At 41.9% G+C, this 19,554-nt stretch overlaps 1 protein-coding gene across 1 annotated transcript in view; it reads right to left on the bottom strand.

The window, feature by feature from the left end:
* The window catches only part of ZFAND3 (zinc finger AN1-type containing 3), a 275,471-nt gene that overhangs the window by 71,802 nt on the left and 184,115 nt on the right, over nt 1-19,554 (bottom strand). Inside the window, exon 5 of the mRNA XM_032770729.2 lies at nt 6,650-6,715. Coding sequence (XP_032626620.1) covers nt 6,650-6,715 — 66 coding nt within the window. The remainder of the gene's footprint in view (nt 1-6,649; nt 6,716-19,554) is intronic.

Below are 19,554 nucleotides of genomic sequence, written 5' to 3'. Positions count from 1 at the left end.
TGACTTGGATAGGACCCCGTCACATGGATTGAAGGAGGCCTGAAGGACCATAAAAAGTGTAATGGGAAATGGCAATGTAGACTTGAGCCAAGATGTTTAGTGAGGCGCCGTATACATTAGTCTTACCTTTAATAAGTGATCTAAAAGGGGGAAAACCAGCAACATGTCTCAATCACTGAACAATCCTTTTCTCTGGCCTTGACAAAAGCAATGTTGCCCGGCTCACGTCTATTTAAATTGGTGCTGCAAAGACCATTCTCCTAGCCCAGTGATACTCAGAATCAGTGGTTCAGGAGTCAAATTATCAATCAACATTATCCAAAAGAGCTATAGGAGAGTGAATTCATTGTTTCATTTATTATAATATTGTATATTCATATTTAAACAGTATAATATGAAATATTTAGTTTCTATATATAATTCTCACAGGAGAATGACTGAAAGTATTATTTAATCAACTACAACTGCTTAATAACATAGTAAAAGCATCCTGAGTGGTTAATAACTTAGATTGGTTAATGATTAAATCACACAGTGTTTAACATCATGTGCTGCAATGAGCTCCAGAAGACAGACTGAAGAGCCACTTGAGCTCACGACCCTCAGTCTGAGTATCACTGTCCTAGCCTAGTTCATTGACCATATCACCCCTCTCTTTGCATCCCTCCACCAGCTCCCTCTTCTCCATGTCATCAAACATAAGCTGCTTGTCTTCACTCTCAAGGTCCTTCATGGCCTATCTCCCTACTTCTCTCTCAATCAGTGCCAAAATGTCAACTCCCACCTCCAGTCGGCCCACGATGCTAGCCTCCATCACCACTTGTTAAATTTTCAAACAAGCATCTTCATGCTTTCTCTCATTTTGCCCCTCATACTTATGAAGCACTCCCCACAAACAGCCACAAAGCCACCTCATTATCATCAGTCAAATCTCTCATCGCAACTCCTCTTTGCTATAATGCTTACAAAAAACTTGACAATGGTTAGGCTTCTGGTGTGCTGAGACCACTGCCTAGCATGCTGATCAATTTCTCTCTCTCTAGCGTCCTTAATGGGTAGCTCTGATGGCTTGATAAGAAAGAAGAGCTGTTTCAGGAGTGGAGATCATCTGTTCGTGCTCTAGAAACACCTCCAGTGTCTGCATTACTGGGTAGAGAAGAGAGGAATGCCAGAATATTCTGACTTGCTACCACGCATTTTCATTTCTAAATATTGTTTTTCATAGCCCATGAACAAAGAGTGTGACCGACTAGTACCTGAAGTATCAGGCTGCTGGCAATTGTCTTTTTAGGATCCTCTAGTTTGAAGGCTAATTTCAACAGCATTATACTTCCTCTGTGGCTTTTCTGAAGAGATCACCAGGCATAAAGATCTATGAGATTTCAATAGAGGTGAATGATCGAAGATCAGAAAAAAAGGCTTTTTTCTGGATAATGTTAAGTATCAGATATTTACATGCTCTTTAAAAGCTTTCCAGTAAAAGCCATGGTTTTGTTTCCATAACTCAGGGCTTGTCTACACGAATACTTAGTTTGCAGTGAGCTGGGGTGTAAACGTACCCCTCAGTAGCCCGCTATTCACTAAAAGTTCCCTAGTGCATTTTGATCTTTCCCACTTTGAAATGGGAGTAAATCAAAGAGCACTAGGGAAATTTTAGCATGTGGCAACAGTTACCACATGGCCAATTAGCACATGGCAGGCATGTGAAGGGCAGATTTAAACCCCAGCTTACCATGAACTTTGGGTATGGCTACACTTGGAATTTCAAAGCGCTGCCGCGGCAGCGCTCTGAAGTGCGAGTGTGGTCAGAGCGGCAGCACTGGGAGAGAGCTCTCCCAGCGCTGCACGTAAACCACATCCTTTACGGGTGTAGCGTGCAGCGCTGGGAGCTGTGCTCCCAGCGCTGCCGCCCTGATTACACTGATGCTTTACAGCGCTGCATCTTGCAGGGCTCAGGGGGGTGTTTTTTCACACCCCTGAGCACGAAAGTTGCAGTGCTGTAAAGTGAGTGTAGCCAAGCCCTAAATGTTTGTGTACACAAGCTCTCATGCAGTGGCAGCTGCTGTTTGCACATTAGCACCATTGTTGGAAATCATTTTCTGTACTAGTACAATATAGGTTAAGATACAACTCATCTCTCTGGGACTTCAACTACACTGGTTAGGGATCAGGTCCAGTCAGTGCATCGTTTAGTCTAGAAGAGGATTCAGATGAAATGGTCAGCCACAAAATGTCAGTAACAGTTCTGAAATCAGTTTACTTGTAGGTCAAAATTAAGCAAGAATATGCTCATAGTGATGCTGACATGACATCCTAAAATTGCAGTAATAGGCCCTTAAAACTGTTTACATGCCTATTACAGTACTTACAATTAGGATCTTATTCTACAATAATCATAAAAATGCTCTTAGATACCAGCTTCCGAAACTAATCCAAAAGTATATGTGCAGCAATCGTCAGACCACCTTCTGGCAGGAGAGGAAGCTGATCTGTCTATTCAGATAGATATGGGAGTATGGAACAGATAATACAACTCATCTCACAAATAGGCAGCAAGATGAGGCAGTAAAAACCCATCAACATACATCATTAGATCATGGTACAGTGTCATCTTCCAGCCTCTATTAGCCCTCACTGCATCAGTGCAAGTCCCAGACACTTTATCCTGTTTATAATTGCTGATGAGCAGTAATAAGGCCTCCATGCCTCAGCTCCCGTCCGTTCCACTTCAGCGCCCACCTATTAGGTAATAACTTTTATTTACAGCCTTGCTTGATGTGCTGTTCTATTAGTACAGCCGAGAACTGAGCAGGGTAAAAAAGTGTCTCTAATGGGCACTATAATTGCCGGGGCTGGGAGATTTATAATGCAGCTCTGAGGCTGTTCTAGCATCCTGTTCCTTCTGGTGAGAAGGCTCTAGGAAGGTTGGATTGCTAACACAGTGCCCTCCAACAGTCAAACACTAAAGAGCACCTCAAAAGGTCAATTGGAACAACAACAAAAACCTCTCAAAGTTGTTTTTATAATAAAAAATCCGTCACTAACCTTTTTTTATATTGTTAGCTCAGACACTTTACCACTGCAGAGCAATAGAATATCTAATTAATGGTAGACCAGAGCTTTTTGTCCTTACTAGACACGTAAGGGATGATAAAATGTGATCATAAAAAGGAAATTTCAGCCACAGCCAAAGCCAAGGAGACATTCATTTGACTGGCATTTCCATACTGTCTGTGCTAGCAGCTCCCAACAGGTTGTCATCCCAGGCAACATGGGCTCAATCCTGCAAGGGGCTGAGCACTTTGGCACTGATCTAGCAAAACACTTAAGCACATGCCTAAATTTAAAGATCAGTGCTAGAGTGCTCAGCCCCTTGTAGGACTGAGCCCCAAACAAGGAGAAGCATACAGCACGCTCCTAAAACAAACTCTGGCCCATAAAAGTACCATCTGACATGCAAAATAAAGTTCTGATATGTTAGCACCAAGACAAAATTACAAGTGACGTGCACATGAAAATCCTTGGTTTCCATGAACCTCCCATGAGAAGTGGAGTAAGGCACTTACAGACCCATCAGCTTTCTGGATAAATTCTGCAGATTGATTGTATCGTTACTGCAGCTGATCTGTTTCTACTGCACTCTCTTTTTCAAGCACAATTAAGAATTAGCAGAGTGCACTCAAGGAGTTCCACTGACCTTTCCAGAAAATCTCTAAATTGTCTGAAAATGCTTTAAAATCCAGCTGTTATGATTTACATATTCAGTCTTCTTAGAGTCATATAGCAGAAGAGCAATAAAATTCTTTAATGCTATTTAATACTGTACTTTCATGACACAGGCACAAGTATAAATGGGGTAAGGATGCCAACCTAAGTTGAAAAAGCTTTACTGCAATAATGTCAGCCATTAATCTGGACATGAATTCTAACCAATAAAAGACAAAATTAAGATACATAAAAAACCATTCAGCAGGCCAGAGCCCAACATCTTTTCTACACTATTCTCACACGTCTGGCTCTTCAAAACCTTTAAAGCCTCACCCCAGCTAGTCACTCTTAGACATCTCATTCTTTTCTATCATAATCCTTGTCCTTTGGATACACTTTAGAATATAAATACTTTTACAATCCGATCATCAATTCTGGCAAAGGGAGAAATAACACTGTTTGGTGTCATAATGTGACTTTTTGTCAGAGAGCTGCTCCAGAATCCAAGCTGACAAGTGCACAAGGTAAAAACTTTTATTTTTAAAAACACCTTTTCCTTGTCTTGACAGATTTATTGTTTTGATCTTTCGTCAACGGTTACATTAAATGCTAATAAAATGTGAAAGGTTTATGTCTTCCTTAATATTCTCCTGATGGGAGCTAGCATATTACATAAGTAGGTCAAATTTCTAATTTTCTGTCTCAAATACTGATACTGCAGACCTAAGGGAAAAACTACACTGGGGAGGGGGAGGGAGGGGCTGAGGAGGTGAGCGAGGAGTCAATNGGGGAGGGATAGGGGAGAGAGAGACAGCTGAACTCACACCAAAACATTCTTCTTTAACACTCAGACGTGAGGAAACACAGGGCTCTGACAAAAGGAAGTAATTATGCAAAGTGTAGCATATATACGGTAGTTTTATCCACTGAACTAACCAACTTCCTAGGAACGAGCACACAAGTTGAAATGTGGCTACAGTTAACTTGGATATAATGTGAAACATTCACCTGTAGTAGCCTTATCAGTCCACCTCTCAATCCCAGCTCAGTTTAAGACTTTATATACATATGGTAAACCCCTTTGTAACCCACACGACTACTAAATATTTATATTTAACTGGATTCCCAAACATTGCCCCAGAAAACATATCAATTTCTTCTTCAAGCACCATTTGCTTGAAATGTAAGTTTCAAAAAAAGTAATTTTAATAAAACTTAGAATTTTTTTAAATTAATTATTACAAGTAGTGTTTTAACAAAAAATTTTCCTGTACTACTTGCACCCAAAGAGAATTGCTTGCAGGCCAGACTTCCCACATTGTGCAAGAACTTGAAACTGGAATTGACTAGCTTATTTCCATTGTCAAACCTAGGAGAAATGCTAAAAGTAAAGCAAAGCACAAATAGTGACAAAAATGTGAAATTAAAAATACTGGTATTTTTGTGGGTAATTATGATTTTTATTCTTTAGAAAGTAACCTTTTAATTCCTGGCTAACAGGCTCAGTAGAGTGAAAGACTACAACTAAATCACACAGACCCTAACCTGCAAATGGAAAGCAACTTCAAAAATAGGCTTGAGAAAAATAAGAAAACTACAAACAATGCAAAACAAATTTGCTTTACTCAATTGGTTGTTATACTAAAGGAGAGACTGGTAACCCAAACAGCAAGTTCTGTGTGTTTTTGTTGATAGCTTCTAAAAGAACATTGCATATGACAAATATACCAGAATAAATGGTCCAAAAATCTCTCTAGATTACTAGCACAGACTGGGAATAAGAAAGCTACTGGGGAAAAACATCTTAATGTTTAATGGGACATTTTTCAACATGTCTAATAGTTCCATCTGCTTTAATCTAATCTAAGGAGATATTGCTTCTCCCATATGGCATGGCAAATTGCAATCTTACTTGCCATTATGCTAATTATGATCACATTTTTAACATTCACATAGTGCTTTTCCACTATCATTTTCAAGACCATCTATCCAGAAAGTTAACCACCCTTCAATCTAAATTTTAGTTAAATATTACAGTAGCTATTGTTTGATGGAAAACATATGCAGTTGAGCTTAGTTTGTGTAGTGATAGAGGAAAAGAGATACAGAGGCAAACTTACTTTCTTGTTTAGAAGCATCTTCACATCTAAATGGGACAGAAACATCTTGATCTTTTATGACTGGAAGAGGGGGATGAGGCAAGAAAAAAAGGCAACAGTAGAAGTGTCTTGTATTACCTAGTGACAAACTGAGAAATGTTTCCTGCAAGAGTCACTGCAGAAGAAGAATGCCTAGGGTGACCAGATGTCCCAATTTTATAGGGACATCTGGATTTTGGGGTCTTTTTCTTATATAAGTTCCTATTACCCCCGCTCCCCGGTCCCAATTTTTCACACTTGCTGTCTGGTCACCCTAAGTATGCCCCAATCCCTGAAAGAGAGAGGGAGTCCTTAACTATGTTCAGGAATAGCCCCCATTCAACCATCAGTAAACTGCAATACTGATGCTTACTCCTAAATATAGAGACATGCAAGGGTTTGCAATAATTGATCTAAATCAGGTTTACCCCAGTCTCAACTGATGCAAACATCAGTTCTTCCTCGTATGTACTGTGAGGTCAATCAGGAAGTGTGCAACCAACTCTGCTCTGTTCTTTTAAAGTGGGACTGTCATAGGCTCCATCTAAATTCGATTAAAACAACAGGATTATTTTTGCATTTTTCTATGGTTATGTCACATTAATTGCAAAGTTGTAAATGTAGCGTCCTCTCATTTTTCATGATTTACCTGTTACTCCCAACAGCAGGTCACCAAGGTTTATTTTCCTCTGCAATTCTCCTGGTATATACTAACACTTGATCTTAGCCATGAGGCCATACGACACTCACTTGTAATTGTACAACTACCTCTTATGCAAAGCCTAATAGAAAGCAAAACTTACCAGAGTCACAGGATCTTTTGGTTGGTGTAGTTAACGAGACGTGAGGTGTACCTGTGCATGGCCCACCTGGAAAAGGAGAATAAAGTCAGTCCCAAAACACTTTAATACTAAGCATTTGCCATTTTCTTACAGAAAAACCAAATCAGAGTTATGCCTAGGGATGTACAGGTACTGAAACATGCACATGTCCTGGGAGCTTATGGGTGTTGAGAGTCCAGTATTCATTCAGCTCTTTGTCCTCCACCCCTTCCTTCCCATTAATATCCGAATATGACTTACAATTAAATATTGGGATAACACTTTTTTATATATGCTGAAAACATTTTGTTAGAAATATCTTTAGAGAAACACACTGGCAAAGGTGATTCTACATTCCAGTAGAGCTGGGATCTCTATGGTTAATCCACAAAAGACCCAGGGATGAAATCCTGGCTCCCCTCAAGTCAGTCAAAGGGAGGTTTGCATTATGTCTCTATAGTGCTTTACATCCCACAGGGCTTTACAAGCAGGTTATGTAAATGGATGCAAGGTCATAGACTTTAATGAGTTCAACCTACTTTCGCGAGACCTAGATTTTGTCCCATTTCTAAAAATCACTTCTCCCACCATGAGAACGTACTTTTCTTTGGGTGGAATACAATACTATTGAACAGCACACAACAAAACTAGACAAGAGTTTAGGATGGGAAGAGAGAACAGCATATCCAACTGAAACTGCTGGAAGAAGTTATACAGACACAATGTTGACCAAAATGGAAGAAGTGTCATGGGATCATCAATCACCACAAGTGGTCAAAGCTTTGGTTTTATGTATAATCTCAACACAAGCATATACTACATTACCTTTGTAGACAAATTTTATTTTCAGGTTCTGGACTCTTGCCCACTCATCTGGTATTTGTTTGGTGGTAAATTGCTTTTAGGCTTCCTACCATATTTCAACACGCATCATCATGGAAGAGCTCTCCAGAGATCTTGTTAAACTAACAACCCAATTCAGTATATTCACTGTATTGCAGTAAAGCACAAATAAAACCACATAGCTGAGTCAAGACAAATTGACAGAAAGCGTAACTGACAGTAATAATACATTGTAGCTTGGATAATTGGATGATATTACGTACCTAGAACCTGAAACTAAGTCTGGTCTAGTAGACTCTGGCGATGAAAATACCAACAATTCAGTTTAAAGCAAGGGGTTAGTATAAGCCTGGCCCCAACTAGGCTTATGTCTATGCTGCCAGGCAGTTTGGACTATGGAGTATGGACTGCCATGCACATCAAAGTCCTGCATATAATGCGCCTGTGTGTGGACATGAAGTAAAAGATTTAGTTCACATTTAATGTAGTGCTGTTTGAAGATGACTACATTAATGCAAACTGAGGCCTGGTCTACACTGGGGGGCAGGGGAGAATCAATCTAAGTTACGCAACTTCAGCTACGGCAATAACGTAGCTGAAGTTGACGTACTTAGACCTACTCACCGTGGTGTCTTCATTGTGGTGAGTTGACTGCTACTGCTCTGCTGTCAACTCTGCCTTTGCCTCTCACAGCGGTGGAGTACAGGAGTTGACGGGAGAGTGCTCGGGGGTCGATTTATCGTGTCTAGACTAGACACGATAAATCTGTCTATTACAGCTGTCCCCCTGCTAGCATTCTTTTTTCCTTCTCCTTTCTGTTTGTCCTGGTGGCTGCCCCTCCCGGCCATTGTGCTAACTGAAGTCATAGCCCTATTCATAGGGATGGCTTGTACAGACTAACTGGAGCCACTGCCCTGCCTAGGGAGGGGGCTTCTTGCTTCTTTGTTTAGCTCCTTTGTTCAGACCCGGGCTCAGTGTGGGGGGCGCTGCCCAGAAATGCAAGACCTGAAGTGGCCAACTAATTAAGCATATGAGTCATACCTGTGGCTCAGAACATGCCCAGGCATGCCTATGCTCACCTGCAGTTTTTCCCTGCCTCCTCTCCTCCCCTGTATCAAGAGGAGCTATTAACCAATGTATGCCGGCGCAATTTTTTTCTAAATCAAAGTACTGGTGGGAAACTGCCTAAAGGTTTGCTTTAAACCAGACATTTTCTGATCAGACCTGGGAGAAGGCCTTTGCTTTGCCACCTGGTCTGATCAGCTAGGGGTCTTGTGGGGCCTCTCTCCCGTCTCGTTGTTTTTTGAGCATCCCCTGTTTTTACAACTCCTCCACATGAGCAACGTAATTTGTGCCTGGAGATCTCCGCGATTACGTGAAAGTGATCGAGTCCTCTCTCCTCCTCGATGACTCACTGCTGTTCTCTCTCTATGTAATTGTGCGCCTGGGAGTTGGTAGAGTTCTCTTGACGCAGGCTCCCCTGCTCCTAGCTGTGGTTGTTTCAGTAAAGCAGACAGACCAAATGCAACTCCTTGGTCTGTAGCTATGTCATGTTTCTTGGCTACCGCAGCTCTTGCTGCTAAATATGCTGTGCCGCTGCCGGCTGTGCCTTCTGGACTGTCATCCTGGGTGCGCAGCTTGCAGACTCCCCCCCCGCCCCCACTGCTGCTAAGGTGCACCTATTAGAATCAGGTTCTTTAGGCGAGATAAGTTGGTAATTTATTTTGCATAGCCTGTGGTTTAATTAGGTTTAGAGAATTGTTTGTATTGTGCTTTAAGTTAGGTTTAAAAAAATGTTGCCATTGTGTTCTGTTCCTCTAATTTGTGTAGTTTGGTTAAGTTAGACATAGATAAATTTTGCTGTGTTCTTGGTATAATTTGTGGGTTAAGTCTGTCTTCCCGTGCCCGCGCCCACCGAGCTTCCAGTCATGGTTGCGTGTCTCTGCGTTTAAAACTTGCGCCTGTCGCCCCTCTGTGTCTCCTGAGTTTAAACTCCCTCTGCTCTTCTGTCACGTGCCCTCTTCCCCATCCCACTCATTCCCCTACACTGCTCTCTCTCTCTCTCTTTTTTAATCCCTCCCGTGTGTTCACCCGCTCTTACGGCCCCAACTCTAATTGTATCAAATCTATGATAAAACCATTGGTTACCCTTTTTCTCTTAACACCTCACATTTTACATTTATCATGTGACACACTTTTCTAGAGTTGTTTGGATATTTAACATTTTTCCCATAACTGTTAGTTGGTTATATGCGGCTGTACACACCCTTACATAAGAATTGTTAAGCTACCTGTTCATTTAATATTTCAGTGTTAATTGGTTACCAACTGTATTGTACCCCACTGTGTTGTACCCCACTATTGAAACCCCCTATACTATTTACTAAAAGAAACCCCTCCCCAATTGTCTACCTTAACAAACCCCATACCCCTCACTATTGAATTTTCCCTGTTTTTTTGCATTTTCTTAATAAAGTTTATTTTGCACCCCACCAGTGCAGTAGTTGTCCCCCAAGATCTCCTACCTGCTGGCAGGGTCAAAATCGACTTCCCGCTGGATCGATCATTGCCTGCCAATCCGATGGGTAGTGTAGACATACCCTAAGAACCCTTTTGTTCACGTCTGGAGCATCCACATGGGAGTTATAATGCAACACTTTGGTATGCACTGCTATTCACATCCCTGTAGTCCAAACTGCTGGGCAGAATACAGAGCCTTCACTTGTTACTAGTCATCCAATATTTACATGTCCTGAAATCAGTACTGTTGCTATAGCAAATTGTAGTCTTCCCTTTTCAAACCATGTCAAATCTGGACTGGTAAAAGTAACCTACAACTGAAACTAACTGTACCTTTTTGCTTCTTTATGTTTTATAAAAAGGCAACCTGAATTTTTCTCATGTTACAATTTTACTTATTTTTACTACAGAAATATCAGATCTTGCTTGCCAACTCTGTTTATATTGCAAAAAACTCATGGGATTATAACTTTACAAAAGGTGACAGAAACATGGCCAATTGAGAGGGGAAGGCACTTTTAGTTAGACCACCTACAACTCTGCTTGTTGTGTTTGAACATCTCTTTAACTCAAGCTTCTGAAAAAACACTTGATATCAAAGCTCTCAAAAGATTTTAAGGTTTCAGAACCCAGCCTTTCAAACGAGGGAAGAAGCAGTTCTCAGTAGAGTTCCCTGGCCCTTCAAGGAGGAGTCCTCAAGCCGACGTGTGGAAACTACTTCAACGGCACAATTTTTATTCCCCCTTAGCAGGTCACCTTTAAAGTGATTTCAAGGTAAATCAAAATGTAAATCTAACAAGACACTGTCAAGCTGAAATAATTTACGAATTCAGCTGCTTTACTTGTGTTAGACTCTGTTAGAATGTTAAAAATGAAAATGTTAGAGGTCAGAGTAATTTACACTATTAATGATACTGTCCAAGATGCAAAAAGATGCACTAATGTTTTGGAAAAGGGGATGAAAGGATCCCTAGACAGACTTGACAACCATTTGAAGAGCCTTTTACAAGCTGACTCAAGCACTAGTACAAAGTTCAACATTTTGGATATTTATATTGTAAAGGAATTTTTAGAACAAATACAAAAAATCTTGCTATTGGAAATATACAAAAACTTCAATTTTAGGTCTATTTGACTTGTCAGTGTCCATTTTAAAGAGCAGGTGCACATCCATTGGTTACATGTCAACAACATGCAACAGTGCGCAATTCCATACACATGTGCTTTAGTCTCAAGTGAAATACTTTTTTCATTAAAAAATGTCATTTAGTTACATTCTTTCAATTTTCATAGAAAGAAAATTGATTTTCTACCGTGATGGAGCCTATGAGATCAACCCAGATTATTGTACAGTAAAATATTCATACCAGGTGGGGCTTTCAGAACCCAGGAAATATAGGACTTTTTACTTGCCATTTTTAAAGCAGAATAAATTGCAACTGTTTCTCATTCTTTTGCATTTCCAAGAGTGCAATAGCAGTTTGTTTATTGCCTCATTAGATATTATGTTCAGATGGGTCTGTGTAGGGCTTCAACAACTAATAACTTGGGATTTGCATTCAAATACACCAGAGTGTCTCATAACTGATGAAGTTTGCATGCCCTTTGCAGCACTTTCTTCTACAGCTCTTTTTTGTTCCACCATTAAAACTAGGCATGCATAATTGTATACGGTGGGCTCGAATCTGCAATTCTATGTGAAAACAATGATGTTGAATCCATTGTAATACTGACAAATAACTCAGAGATCTTTATTATTTGAAATAGGCAGTGTGTTTTTCACTGGGCTGAAATTACTACAGTTTGTGTAGGAAAATGAAGTTAAATGAAAGACACCAGAGCATGGAATGTGCTTGGCAGACGAGATGTCATGGGATTTTAAGGACCACATCACTGGAGATGATAAAAGGACTTTGTTTGGGGACTTTTGTTATGCATTTTTGTCACTATATGTTTTTGTAATGAACTGACCCTAAGGAGGAGTATTATAGAGGCAAGAAAACCTATTATGGAGTCATTGGGAGCCCAATTTGGGAAGTAGGATGGTAGTGTTAGGGTGCCCAGATGTAAGTGGGTGCTTGGGGACAAGAGGAAATCATTTATAAAAATCACGAGACAAGCTGAGAAGTTATAAGATTTTAAAGAATTTGAGTTTTTTTATGTGCCTTCTAGAGTTTTTTTTGTTTTGTTTGTTTTTTTATCAGGGAAACTCAGCTTTCATATAATATGAATCCAGGAGCTGGAGCTTCAAATATTGCAATACTCACTATGAAGACACAAGAGTTGACATTGTCATTGGGTTTGCACAGTCCAGCACTCAAAATAAAAGGAGGGCAACTACAGAAGAGAAGCACTTCGTAACTTCGAAAACACTAAAGTATATACATACCCATATATGCATATACACACAAGGTCTTGTTAATACATTTGCAATGCCTGGTTATTGTTGGTTCCTGGTATCATTAGCCCACTGTGGCTGCAGTTAATATAGTGCAATAAAGACATGAATTAGGAAAAATGGATTATGAAAAAGTCAGCTAAAAATTGTCTGTAGCTCAATAATCAAACATTTCTCTACCAGCTTCTCTTGTAACTCTCCATAAAATATTAATAAAAACAAAAAATATAGTTAACTTATCTATTTCTTTTGCATATTTATTACACTTTCAGTATTCTCTCTTAATTAGCATGACATTTACATAACAATAATTAATTTCCATCTACAGGCACAGTGGACTAATTAGAAACGCATAATCCCTTTTAAATATCTTGTCAATTTCACTCCATCATAATCTGGTGGCTGATTTACCTTTCCATAACTAAACATACTAGTATGTCAAAATACTACCCTCAGACAAACAATTTTGGACCTCAATATTAAAAATAAAGGTTAAAAAATCCACTAATGTAAAATATCTAGTGACTAAGGTACTTGCTAGAATGTCCTTTAAAGTGGATCTATAAGATACCGAAGTTTGTATTTTTCTTGTTTGTCAACATTAATTTAATACTCTAATATTAGAAGCACATACAATAGCTTCCTCACCAGAGTAATTTTATTTAAAATTAGAGATCCTGACAAATGTAAAATAAAAATATCAAAGGAGATTATTATGTATTATTTGTTAAGTGATGACAATGTGCTATCTCAGGGGAAAGACAGACTACTCATCGTACCGTAATAACTGTAGTTAGAATAGATGGACAGCACAGATCCCCACTTTTGGGAGCATATGCATTCTTGACACCCTAGAAGCCTCTGGAAAGCAGTTCTGCTGGGGCTACTACATACATGCTTCACTGTTCAAATAGCTGAACAAGAGCTCATTTTTATGAGGAGCAGAAGCCCTAACCCATACTAGGTCCTTTCCCCAGTTATTCAGAACCCATTATATAGACTCCAAAGAAGTTCGCGGGAAGGTGGGTGGGGAGTGGGAAATCTAGGCTGTCTGTTCACTGAAGGAACCAAATAGTGGCTAAGTAACCTCTTTTTCTGCCATTACAGGAGGCACAGTGTTTGAACCCAGACTATTCAATCTGATGTGCTGACTCAGTCCTGGGGATTTCTCAGAGTGGCTTTCCTGGTCTACCAACCAGCAGGGGAGATACGCAGTAGATTGAAACCAGCCTGTCTGCGCAATGGCAGAGAGCCTAATACTAAAATAATACATTTTTTTAAAACTAAGAACCATGAGTAGACTCAAAGTGTGCTAACTAAAATAGTGAACAAACATGACCATGAAGTGAAAAGGACATAGGAGAACAAAGTTTCCAGATCTCCCGTTCACAGTGCTCTAAAAGGGCAGTGTACATCTGAAGCTTGGTCTGATTTTTCACTGCTGGAAGGGAGCTAGCATCCCAGAAAGTTCCTACTTAGATGCTGAAAGCATGTGTACTCCTGGAGGGAGTATCTAGCAACCTAAGGAGAGATGGATTTCTTGGGATATTAGTATAGTAAATAGGGATTTTGTGACGCTTCAGGAAATATATTGAGGATATTGCATTACTGGGAAGACCAGTGCTTTGGAAACTTGCCAAAACCACGAATCTAGTTGTGCATTTCCTTAATCAGTAGTGACTTACCTAATTTATCTGTATAATCAAGTTTGAAAAGAATCATTGATTCATGGCACAAATACATAAAGATATAAACTAGAGGGAATCTAAATTTGTTCAAGTTTAATCTGCAGAGATTGAATGTTTTCCTGGAGAAAGACAGTGCTGAGTTGTAAGAACTGCATGTGTGCTGCCGAATGAGTAAGCTGCACAGCAATTTTGAGTATGTCTACGCTGCCGCTAGGAACGAGCCTCTCGGGCAGATAGACGTTGAGATTCAAGCTGCAGCTTGGGCTCTCAAGCCCACCTGAGTTGACCCCTAGGCTTAACAGCCTGAGTCACAACATCCACACAGCTATTTTTAGTGCACTGCTCAAGCCCTCCTAGTACAAGTTTGTCTGCCCAAGCTGAGAGATGCTCCCATCTGCAGTGAAGACGTATCTTTAGGTTACACTCCCATTAAGCATAGATAAAAGGGTTAGACATGAATATTTTAGCAGAGTTTAATGAGTTAGCCCTAATTCACCTCAGTGGATTTTATTTATATGAAAGTCTTCAAAGAGAAAGTCTTTCCTGCTGCTGCTGTGCAGTAGGCATATTTAGAGCTTATAGCAAGGTATTCTGCAGGGTCGGCCTTAGGGAAAATGGCATCTTGGGCAAACATATTTTGGTGTCCCTGGCCCTGTTGCCTACCCAGCATGTCTACTTTCCTATGAAGAAGTTGTGAACTAGGTAGAGAACTTACACTGGCCAAGCTTCTGACCAGTGCAAGATGGGCTTGCAACCCAGAACTGTACCAAGGAGCTGCGGGAATTGGCTGGAGCTTTTCTACCATTGGTTCAGGAACAGCTAGGAAATCATTCATGTAGCACAGTTGGGTGTGTTCCTGCCTATGGATGTCTGTGTAAGTGCAGTGCCTGTCAGACTTGTAGCTTGAAATTAGCATCACAGTTGATACTCCAAGCTAATGGGTTTTGGAGGGCTCAGCAGTCCCAAAGTCCAGGGTGAATGAGGACACAGACTGTATTGCCAAATCTGCAGTGTAAGATTTGCATAAATTGGAGGAAACAACACTGGTAGCATTTTGCTGGTTTTAATTACGCTTAAAAATTAATGTCACTGACATAAGGAGCTCATTTCACAGTCCTATATGCCATCTCCTCAGCCAGTCTACATACTTAAGGCTTAAAGCAACAGTACATATGATTTGTTGAGAAGACAGACCTACAAACTCTTTAGATGAAACTTGGATTCTAGGGATAAAAGTAGAACCCATGGAAGATCCTACCACCATAATTGGCACAAGGCAGGTTTGGACTGCCCATAGACAGACCAGAGGCAAGGCCTGACATGTACATTACACTCGCTTCAAATGTCTAGTTCTATTTGTTCTGCTTGGAGTCCCAAAACCAGGAGCCTGTAACTCAAATCTCACTTTTCTAAAAAAGTTTTTTTAACCTACTCTCCCATAATTCCATCAGTTTTCAATTTTGACAGCATATGGGTTATTTTCCAGGCAGATGCAATTTATTCTCAAATTAAGAGGGAAAAAATTGATTGTGCTAAAATTAGAAGAAAGTTTCCTACCATCTAGAGATGAAAGACTGAACGATGTTTAACTTTTATATTTTAAAGATGTGCTAGACCAGGGGTCGGCAACCTATGGTGCACGTGCCAAAGACGGCACGCGAGCCAATTTTTAATGGTCGGCAGGCAGCAGCGTACCATTAAAAATCCTGTCCTGCCCTGCCAAGCCCGGCCTGCTCTTCTCCGCCCTCCATTCCGCCCCCCGCCCTGTGGGGGCAGCGGGCAAGGGGCAGAAACTCAGTCCTGCCGGCTCCCCTGCCTCTTCCCATAGCGTGCTGGGTTCTTGCCCCTCCTCTGCCTCTCCGTCCCTCCCTCTCTGCCAGCTGATGGCCCTTGCGAGGGAGGGGGTCAGGAAGGAGCAGAGTCAGCATGCTCGCTACTCCTGGCAGAGGCAGAGAAGAAGCAAAGGCAGGGCCTTGGGGAAGGGGTGTGTGGAATAGGGGCACATCTCCTCCAGCCCCCTGCCCTGCCCTGACCCCCCCATACACACCAAGGCTCATGCCCTGAGCCCCGCACACCTCCCAGACCCCTGCCCTGAGCCCTGTACCCCCCTCATACACACCCAGCACTCTGCTTGACTCCTTTGCCCCACCCCAATCAAGTACCCAGCCCTAAAGATATTATAGCCTGAAGCCGGCAGCCCACATACTAGATCGCCCGTAAGGGCGGGGACTGAACCCTGTGAGAGCACCGGGCAGACCCACACACCAGGGCCCTCTGGCCTGTGCCTCCGAGCCTTGTGCCCCACGACCCCAGGTCCTGCTCTGGACCCCAGTACATATCCACCACTCAGCCCAGCCTGCACTGCCCCTATACAGTCTTACCCAGCCCCCTAACCACATTCAACCACCCCACACCCCCCTGACCCTGCAGCCCACACATCCCAGCCCCCTGCCATGAGGGCACACCACCACACAGGAGCACAAACTGTGGCACACTGCACCCCCGCCACATTCCACCTGCACCCTCACACCAAATGGGAGCTGCCCAGGTAATGTGCCCCAGCACCCAACCTCCTGCCCCAACCCTGAGCCCCCTCCCTCATTCTAGCTCCTGGCCAGACCCTTCATCCCCAGCCCTGTGCTCAGTGCACTCCCACCCTCAGCTCAGTGCAGAGAGAGAAGAGAATGGGCCAGAACCAGGGAGAAGGTAGGTACCCACTGTATGTGGCAGGGGCCAGGACCCCAGACCCAGACTGGCAGTGGGCTGAGCGGGTCCAGCAGCTGGGATCCCCCGGCTGGCAGGAGCCGGCAGAATGGAACCCTGACACTGCAGGTGGGCTGGCCTCAGCCCCAGCTTGCCGGTCTGGGGTCACTGCCGGTCTGGTCTCCTGGCCGCCAGCCCTGCACAGCCCGCTGCTGGTCTGGGGTTCTAGCTGCCGGGCCCTTGCCAGCCAGGGTCCTGGCTGCAGGCCCCACTCAGCCTGCTGCGGGCCTAGGTGAACAGAACCCCAGACCAACAGCGGGCTGAGTGGGCCAGCAGCGTAAGATCAACATTTTATTTTAATTTAATTTAATTTTAAATGAAGCTTCTTAAACATTTTGAAAACCTTGTTTATTTTACATACAACAATAGTTTAGTTACATAATATATAGACTTATAGAGAGACCTTCTAAAAACATTAAAATGTATTACCGGCACGCGAAACCTTAAATTAGAGTGAATAAATGAAGACTTGGCACACCACTTCTGAAAGGCTGCCGACCCCAGTGCTAGACACTGAGCATGTGTGCATCCATTTTAAAATACACACTAGAGCATCATCCCCTAACTAAACTGTTCCACCTCGCTCACAATCATCTAGTTCAGTCAAAAAGCTTGAAAACAATTAGGCCTTACAATGTGCCCTAAAAGTCAGCAGACTACAGCACTGACCAACATTAACCAGAGAAGTATGTTCTAGAGTCAAGGGCTCTCTGATGAGAAGCCTTAGGCCAAGGATTCTCAAAGTTCATCGTACCACAACCCCGTTCTGACAACAAAAATTACTACACGACCCCGGAGGAGAGACCAAAGCCTGAGCCAGCCAGAGCCCCATGACCCAGGCCCCACCGCCCTGTACGGGGGGGGAGGGGGACGACCACGGCACGGGAGAGGAGAGAGAGAGAGACTAAAGCCCTAAGGCTTCAGCCCCAGGTGGTGGGACTCTGATTTCAGCAAGTCTAAGCCAGCCCTAGTGACCCCACTAAAACAAGGTCATGATCCACTTTGGGGTCCCAACCACAGTGTGAGAATTACTGTCTTAGGCTAATTCCCAGATGTATAAACTTAGGTATCAGCATGTGGGCTGATGTCAGTTGATCTTGTGTGTTCACAGGAAAAACTTCATATACTGTTTCTTATGGTCACTGTTTATTTGTACTTTTTGTCAATTGTGAGTGGGGATGCAATTAATTACAGTAATAGCCATGTTGTCATAACAGGCCATTGTTGCATCCAGCACAATTTTAATAGTTGCTGCATTCCTTTTAGAGAAAAGGCTAGAAATTTGCTTTGGGAGACGTCAGATTTGTGGATTTGCAATTTTATACTACAAAGTAGGGCAAAATTCTTTCCTACAATCACCATTCAGAAATCAATCAGTTCTTGATTGCTTGGCTGAGAAGTAGTGGCAGATAGAGGGGTCTGTATTTGTTTACACAGTTAACACATTACAGAAGTATATACAAATTAACATATTTGTCTCTCCCTACTCTTCATATATTGCTCACAATATTTGACTGCAAATTCTTCAGATTAGCAATACGAGTAGTGTTTGTGTGCGCCCATTTGGAGACACTTCAAAGGCCTCCAATTTTATGGAAGTGATGAGCACCTGGCTCTCTCGAAATCCAGCCCCTTTTGAGTGTCTTGAATTGGGCATCCAGAAATGGAAGCACCCAAAAAAATCTCTGGCCACTTTTGAAATTCATGGCCAATGTTTACTTGTGTGTATAGACCAAGTAGCACAACAGTAATATAAATAATTTTTAACAGTATACAGTGGAAAGCTGCCATGTCTGACTCAGGTTATCAATTTTGCCTTACTCAAGCAAAAGGCAAAAACCTGAAGCAATTACAAATTTTTGGGAACCTTGGTTTTGTCTGGTGCTATGAGAGAGAAGATGCTCAGAAGAGGATGTGTGTATCTGTGTGCATTCTTCATACAGAAATCCTGAAAGATCAGGAATGACTGGGATGAGATTCTCATTGGGAGCATGGAAATAATGAAAATAGTCATTGCTTTTAAAGCACAGTAGGTATGCATGACATTTTATAAAGCAGTGGTTAGGAAAGTCCCCACACTAAGAAGCTTGATCTAAAACATCCAACAGTTGTATTGGGAGAACAGGCAAAAACAATACACCTCACTCTTCTGATAAAGCTCTTGGATAGAGAACCTTAGCCTTCAGCCACAGTACATAAAACCCAAGTACATTTAAACTTCCTGGAATACTTCCACACTTACAAAGGCTGCTTCACTACTTCTAGCACAGTAAAAAATGTTTCGTTTAAGAGTAACATCACTAGCATGAGTACGACACAGAAAAAAGTTTATTTTATGAGTCATGCAATCAAATTCTCAAAAGTGGCCATTGACTTTGTGTGTACAGCTTGACACACCTAGGGCCAGATTTTTGATGTGCTGAGGAACCACTAAGAACTGCGAACACTCAGCACCTCTGAAAATCAGACCAAAGCATCTAAAGTTGGGCACATAAAAATTGAGGCACAGTCAGTTGCCACCACTGAAACTTCTGGCCTAAACCTTTAACAATTGTTCTGCATCTACACGACCACATCAGAGGTATATATATCTGGTAGAAAGTCTATTTGCATATCTTAATTAAAAACCATCTTAAGCATTGGAATCTAGTGCATTTAATTGTTCTAGAAACAAA

The sequence above is a fragment of the Chelonoidis abingdonii genome, chromosome 3 (genome assembly GCF_003597395.2).
Source record: "Chelonoidis abingdonii isolate Lonesome George chromosome 3, CheloAbing_2.0, whole genome shotgun sequence".
In the NCBI taxonomy this organism is placed as follows: Eukaryota; Metazoa; Chordata; order Testudines; family Testudinidae; genus Chelonoidis; species Chelonoidis abingdonii.
Note: the sequence above shows the minus strand (reverse complement) of the source record. Positions and strands in the feature narration are given on the sequence as shown.